The 6,607-nt window shown below is 61.9% G+C and overlaps 1 protein-coding gene across 1 annotated transcript; it reads left to right on the top strand.

Annotated features, from left to right (window-relative positions):
• The first annotated feature begins 206 nt into the window (after positions 1–206).
• On the top strand, positions 207–6,367 carry DLX4 (distal-less homeobox 4). The gene is made up of 3 exons (XM_040497214.1): positions 207–1,232; positions 4,708–4,904; positions 5,147–6,367. The coding sequence occupies exons 1-3, from the start codon at positions 977–979 to the stop codon at positions 5,390–5,392; spliced, it is 699 nt and encodes a 232-aa protein (XP_040353148.1). The 5' UTR covers positions 207–976; the 3' UTR covers positions 5,393–6,367.
• The last annotated feature ends 240 nt before the right edge of the window (positions 6,368–6,607 follow it).

Below are 6,607 nucleotides of genomic sequence, written 5' to 3'. Positions count from 1 at the left end.
GAGCTGCGCTGTCGCAAGCGCACCGGGGCCCCTGCCGGAAGCGGAAGCCAGGACGGGGGTGGGGGCGCGGTGAGGCGCAGTCGCGGCGGTCGCGGCGTGTCAGGCCAAGGGCGCCCCGCGGGGGCGTGTGCGCCGCGCGCGTGCGGGGCAGGCTGGCCGCGGGGCGGTACCTCCCCGGACCCGGCGTCTGTTTACCAACAAACTGCCGGGGCTCAGCAGCGACGCATTCCGACGTGCTGAATAAGCTGCGGGCGCGGGCGGCCTGGTCTCGATTCCCCTGCGGGTTGGTGGCGGCGGCATCAGAACCGCGGTGCAGATCCCCAGGAGCTGGAGAGCGCGACGGAGGGTCCCCTGAGCCCCCGCAGCCGAAGCGCCTCGGCTACTGCGCTGCTCCCTTCGCCCTGGGCCATCCCGGCCCCGCCAGCTCCCTCGCGTTTCTTCCATTGAGACCGAGGTTCCCAGACTGCCCCAATCGCCCTGCCACCCCGGTATCCCTCTTGGAGAAGACCCCGAGGCAGCTGGGTCTGGAGCGTGCGCACCGCCCCTCGGACCTCTCGGTTCTGAATTTCCCTACCGCGGGCTGCCCCGGGGGGCGGGCCCCGGCCCCAGCCTCCGTGAGGTCACTGCGTGCGGGAGCCAATCCGCGGCGTCTAAGTGGGCGGTGCCACCGTCGGGTCCCGGGAACCGAACCCAAGAGCGAGACGAGGGGGGCCCCCATGGATTTAGGGGGGAGGGGAAAAGCCATGGGGGGCACCCCTTCGGAACCCCTTTCCCAGGCGCGCGCTCTCCGCTGGAAAAGGCACAGAGAGACACTTTCCCCGGGATCTTAAGTGTGCGGGAGGCTGGCTGGGGGGCTCATCCGGGCTCATCCGGTCCCAACGCCCGAGGTTCGGAAAAGAGAGAGTTGGCGGAGGGAGCGGACTACGTGCCGGGCCATGGCCTAGGCCCTTCGGCCCCGGCCCCGGCCCCGGCCGCGATGACCTCTTTGCCCTGCTCCCTCCCTGGCCGGGACGCCTCCAAAGCCATATTCCCGGACATCGCCCCTGTCCCATCGGTAGTGGCTGCCTACCCGCTTGGCCTGTCCCCCGCAACCGCAGTCGGCTCCGATTTGCCCTACTCTGGGCCGTATGGCCACCTCCTGCCCTACTCCTACACTGCGCCGGCGACTCCGGGAGACTCCTACCTGCCCTGCCAGCAACCAGCGGCGCCTTCCCAGCAGGAGCCGAAGGCAGGTAAGTCCGGGCGCCGCAGCTCTTCCCACCTCTGGGGTCCTGATCCTTTGCGTCCCTAAACTTCGCCCTCGCCTGGTTGGGCGCAGCTAGCGGGATTCAGACCTTACTCAGATTCCAAGGGATCTGGGGGTGGGGGGAGGGCGAAGGGATGGGGCGGGAGACAGGGGGGAGGGGCGGGGGCGAGTTGATCTAGGTCTCCTTTCAAGACCGACCTGGTTTCGATTTGCAGTTGTGTGAAGCCTGGCGGCAGGGCTCCCTACCCCACCCCCTGGAGCAGCGGGGTGGTGTGCACCTACGTGTAACGGAAAACTGAAACAATCCAGATGTGGGTGTGGGTGCCTAGCCCCTGCCCCAGGATTCTTTCCGTCGTGTACTCCTTCCCTTCCCCAAGTCGCCTCTCCGGGTTTGTCTTGTCTCCCAAAGCAGTGCTCCAGCCCAAGCCAGACAATTGGAAGTGCGGTCCCAGTTGGAGGACAGTGGAAGTGGGGGCTTATTTGGGGGGCTCCTCCCGGTCTCCCTTGGCTGGTGCTTGAATATGCCTGATAGAGGCTGGGAGCTGGCCTTCCAGCTAGGAAGAATCTGGGGCTAGGACCCCACCACCTATTGTTCTAAGAATGTAGCCACAGGTGGGTCAGGCCGCCTCTAGCTATAGATCCTGATGCAGATCCTTCCTGGTGAAGGATCCACCCCTTGCCCTTGTGGGGGACAGGTTAGGGCCCACTTCCTGCTGTCTGGAGCAACTTTGAGTCCCTGAGAAAGTGCTCACTGCAAGGCCTCAAAGAAGCCAAGGAGCTAGCCAGCCTGTCTTCCTGGTCCTGGGCCTGGTATTGGGCAGAACCCGTGCAACTGTATATGCTGATCCGTACTAGCTCCAAATTAGACCTCAGGTCCCCTGCCCTCCCTGCCCCCACCTAACTGTCTTTAGCACAGTCTCCTCCAAGGATGCACATCTACTGGGTGCCTTTGCTTGTGTCAGCCCAGGACCAGGACATCTCTCTCCCTTTCCCTGTTACTCCAACACATGAGCTCATAAACCATCAGAGCCGGAAGTGACCCTAAAGATTTGGGAGCTCAACCTACTGGATTACAGATGGGCAAGCTGAGGCTCTGGGACCGGGTGTGGATGCCTCTTTTCCAGGCACTTAGTCCTTGCAGATTGGTGTTCACTGCATGAGGCCAGAAAAGAGGATTTTAGAGAATTTCCTCAGAGCCCCCAAAGTGAAGTGCCTTCTGTGCACGAACACGAGCTGCCTCTCCCAGGCTGCTGTGTCTGTCCTCCTTAAAGGAGGAGCAGTTGGGAGGAGGTTTGTTTGTTTGTTTGTGTGTTTGTTTGTTTTATACAAATGACCTAGGTTCTATAAATGAATCCCTTGGACTTCCCTTTAGTATATGCTCATATGGGACATTTGTGTCTATGTGTGTGTGGCCGGGTGGGAACGAGATCGCCTCGTCCTTCAGAGAATTGTTTACAGGGTTAGTATTTTCATCCCTGTCCTCCACACACCTTGTCTTCCCTCTGCTTGGTCTAAGGGCCAGAGAGTGGAGAGTTCCTTTTCTTTACAGAATTTCCCCCGGATCCAACGAAAACCATACACGTGCTTAGACTAGATGGTAGCGTTTTCCTCCTGAAACTGGTGGGTTTGCCCATTCTAGACCGAATGATTGGGGGTGTGAGAGAGGACTTGGGCCCTCTTTTTTGCCCTACCGTGTGTCCACCCGCGCTGCAGGGGAAGGTTTGGCTCCAAGGGAGCTCTGGGAGCTGGCGGGTGCGGCGGCCATGCCTCCAGGGAGGCCTTTGGGCTCCATAATCGCGACCAGGGCAGATCCAGTCGTGACTTGCCACAACTGGTGTGGAGAAGGGCAGCCAGCTGTCGGGGGAAGGCATTTGGAGGGGCGTCCTCTGGGAGAGCTGGGGCACCGAGGGCTGGGGGAGTCCAGCAGCAGCGGGGGCTGCCTCCTAGGCGCTGCGTCACCACCCGAGCCTCGTGGTTCACGCAGCCGCAGCCGGAGAGGCGCGGGTGGTCGGTCGCTGGGCGGCCAGCCTGGGGCTTCGAGCGGTAGGGTCAAAGCAGGGGAGGCCGGACAGGCGCGGGCGGGGAGCGGAAACCCAACGGTTTTTCTGGGAATTGGCAGGGGCGGGGGTCGGGGTGGGGGTGGATCTGAGAAGCCCGCAACGCCCCGGGGCCCTGAGTGAGGGATGCGGGGGAGGTGAAGGCACCTGGTCATCGCAGCCGGCCCAGGGCGGGGAACCACACGTCGGGGGGAGCACGACCAGAGGAAGGAGGGGCGGGGTGAGGGTGCGGGACTCGGGCCGACATTAGCTGCGTCTGGGCACCGGGGCCAAGTTCTCTCTCGGCTGAAGTGGCCCGGCAGCCCCGAGTGGAAAGCTGCAAACGTTGCCCTGAGCCCGGGAGCATTTTGGTCATTTGGGCCTCCCAGCCCTATCACCCGAATGGAATGATCCCAGGGTGCCCCCGCAGATTGGCGCAGGTTGGGCTGCTCAGACGGGAAGAGGAGGACCCCTCGCCCCGCACCTCCCGTACTCTGGGGCCGCTGTTCCCCCGCCAAGATTCCTAGAGTGGCTGGGCCTGGAGGCAGGAGGTGACCAGATCTCACGGGGCAGCACGGCAGCGAGATCCTGCAGCGGCCCGAAGGGCCTGCGCTGGCTGGCGCTGCGTGCTTTGCGAACCTGGGCCACCTTCCCCGTGAGCGGTGAACCCCTCTGTGAGTGTAGCGGGGAGCGGGAGGGGGCTGTCCCACTCCCACAGGGCTTCTAGAGCCCCTGAGCCGCCTCCCCTAGCCAGCCGGCCACGGGGGAGGAGAGGGCTGGTCAGTTTCCCTGCAGGGTGCAGCTCGGGTTGGGGTTTGCGCCTCGCAATAGGGGATGGCAAACCCTGAGGGCACTTTCCAACTCTCGGATGCTGGTGGGGGGACGGGGGGGGGGGGGGGGGGGGCCCACCCGGGCCTCAAGGCCCAATTGGCCGGGCCCCTCCGACCCCCACCCTCCCCACCCCCGGCAGCGGGGAGACTGCCACGCAAACACTGGCTCGGGCCTCTGAGCATTGTTCTGGAGTTCCCTCGGCCTGGAATGCCCTGCCCCGGTCAGGCCTCAGCCCAGCCCCCGACCGAGCCTTTTAGCCCCACCCTACCCCGAGCTGGCGCCACCGCACCCGCCTGAACTCTGACCTCCCGGCCCTGGCGCCACCTGTACCCTCGCTCCGTCCCTTGGCGCTGACTTCCTAGGGTCACAGGACCCATGAGTGGGAGCTCCCTGAGGGCAAGAACCGCGTCCTAGCGCGCGGTGGGCGTGGCGCCTGAAGGGGGCGGGGAGCGGAAGGTAGAGGAGGGCCGAGCCGGGTACCCGCGCCCTTTGCTTAGCTGAGGCCTACATGCAAACGAGATGCAAATGAGCTCAGGAAGCCGCGCGTCCGACCCTCTCAACGCCCCACGCACACCGTCTTGTGCCGCCCCCCAGATTCGGAGAAGCCGCCGCTGTCCCCGGAGCCCTCGGAGCAGCGCCCGCAGGCCCCGCCCAAGAAGCTCCGCAAACCGAGGACCATCTACTCGAGCCTGCAGCTGCAACACTTGAACCAGCGTTTCCAGCACACGCAGTACCTGGCGCTGCCCGAAAGGGCCCAGCTGGCCGCGCAGCTCGGCCTCACCCAGACCCAGGTGAGGCCGGCCCCATCCTTCCTGCAGCCAAGCCTTCCCCTGATGTGGTCTCTGGGAACTCACCCCTTCCGGGGTGGGGGGAGGGCTGAAAGGCTGAGGAGCCCCCTAGCCTCGTTGTCACAGTTCTCCTGGCACGTTCCCAAGGGGCCTGCGCGCCACTGCTGGGTCCCTTTCCCTGGATCTCACCCTTCCACACGCATTCTTCTCCTCACCTTACATCCTTTCCTCTCTTCTCCCCAAAGGTAAAGATCTGGTTTCAGAACAAACGCTCCAAATACAAGAAGCTCCTGAAGCAGAACTCTGGAGGACAGGAAGGGGACTTCCCTGGGAGAGCCCCCTCCTTGTCTCCCTGCTCCCCACCCCTCCCATCCCTCTGGGATCTACCCAAGGCAGGGGCCCTGCCCACCGGTGGCGGCTACAGCAACAGCTTTGGGGCCTGGTATCAGCATCACTCCCCAGATGTCCTGGCTCCACCTCAGATGATGTGAGTCCCGGGAAGGGTGGGTCGGCCCCTAGTCCTCCACAAAGCCTAGGACCCAGCCCACCTGCACCCCTTCTGGTCCTGGAGGAAACCTGCTCCAGATGGGTTTTCTCAAGAGGAAAAGGCGCTAGAGAAGAAAAAGGATGTCTCCCTGTAACCCAAGCAGCCTAATCAAGGACTTTGGTCTTCACCACTGCCCCCTACCACTACCATAGACTGGACACCTTCCCTCCAGCTGATCGGAGGCTCTGGAGGGAGAGTCACTGGGTGAAGTGCAGACTCCTCACAGGACCGCTAGTCTTCCCATCCCTTCCTTGGACTGCAGTCAACCGCCAGCCTGGAGGCAACACCAACAAGAAACACTTGAGTATTTTTTCCTCTTTGTGTGCTTTGCGCCTTGCCCAACCCTGTTCTGAGCAGAAGCGGAAGTGAAGTGGGCATCCGGTGTCTTCAAGTCGACCACCACCGAGTCCCTCCCACCCTCCACCGATTTTTCCTGGAGGTCAGCGCGTTACCCCCATGACTGATAGATAGACTGTCTCACCCCCCTGGGACGTGGAAGCGATGCTGAAAATGTGGCTTGTGGACCTATGGGTAATTGAAGCTGTTCTTCTAAGAAAGAAAAAAAAAAAAGCCTTCTTTTTCCTGTGTCTATTCAGTTTTAGTAGATACTGGATCCGGTTATCCTTTTAATTCAACGGGTATTTATTAAGAGCCTATCGCCGCCTTTCCCACCCTTAATACCCATCATCCCCACACTCACATCCTCTTGGAAACCCAGTAGGGCGACACTTTGGGGAGAATGGGGGACAAGCAGACTCTCTGGATGGGTGTAAGGAGAGACACCCCCAAACAGGGAGGGTGGGCTGCTGGTTCAGCTCCTCACTGCTGTCTCTGTCCGAGGGAACCGCTCCTTTTTATAACCCACCTCGCATCCTCCACGTCATGAGCTTTCAGAGATTAAATCTGTATAAAAACCTGGGCCCTGGCTGTGAAGCGTGTTTGTTTCCTGACTTCCGGGGGTGGGGGTTGCTTGCCCATCCGTCCCATCTGACTCTTCCAGCACTGGCCTGGAGGATGGGATACTAGTTTTGCCTCTACCCCTAACTAGCTCTGTGCTTGTAGCTCTGGAACGTTCCGATGACCATTTTCATTCGCTCCAGTGTGAAACTGGAAGATGCTAATACTGGGAATGACCCAAGCCGGAGTGGTCCTCACTCGC

This window comes from Herpailurus yagouaroundi, unplaced genomic scaffold (assembly GCF_014898765.1).
Source record: "Herpailurus yagouaroundi ecotype Mexico unplaced genomic scaffold, PumYag 189, whole genome shotgun sequence".
In the NCBI taxonomy this organism is placed as follows: Eukaryota; Metazoa; Chordata; class Mammalia; order Carnivora; family Felidae; genus Herpailurus; species Herpailurus yagouaroundi.
This window is presented reverse-complemented; position numbering and strand designations above follow the sequence as displayed.

Coding starts and splice junctions, on each gene's coding strand:
- DLX4 (XM_040497214.1), top strand. CDS start 977: ATGACCTCTTTGCCCTGCTCCCTCCCTGGCCGGGACGCCTCCAAAGCC. Junction 1,233..4,707: donor CCAGCAGGAGCCGAAGGCAG/GTAAGTCCGGGC, acceptor GCCGCCCCCCAG/ATTCGGAGAAGCCGCCGCTG. Junction 4,905..5,146: donor TCGGCCTCACCCAGACCCAG/GTGAGGCCGGCC, acceptor TTCTCCCCAAAG/GTAAAGATCTGGTTTCAGAA.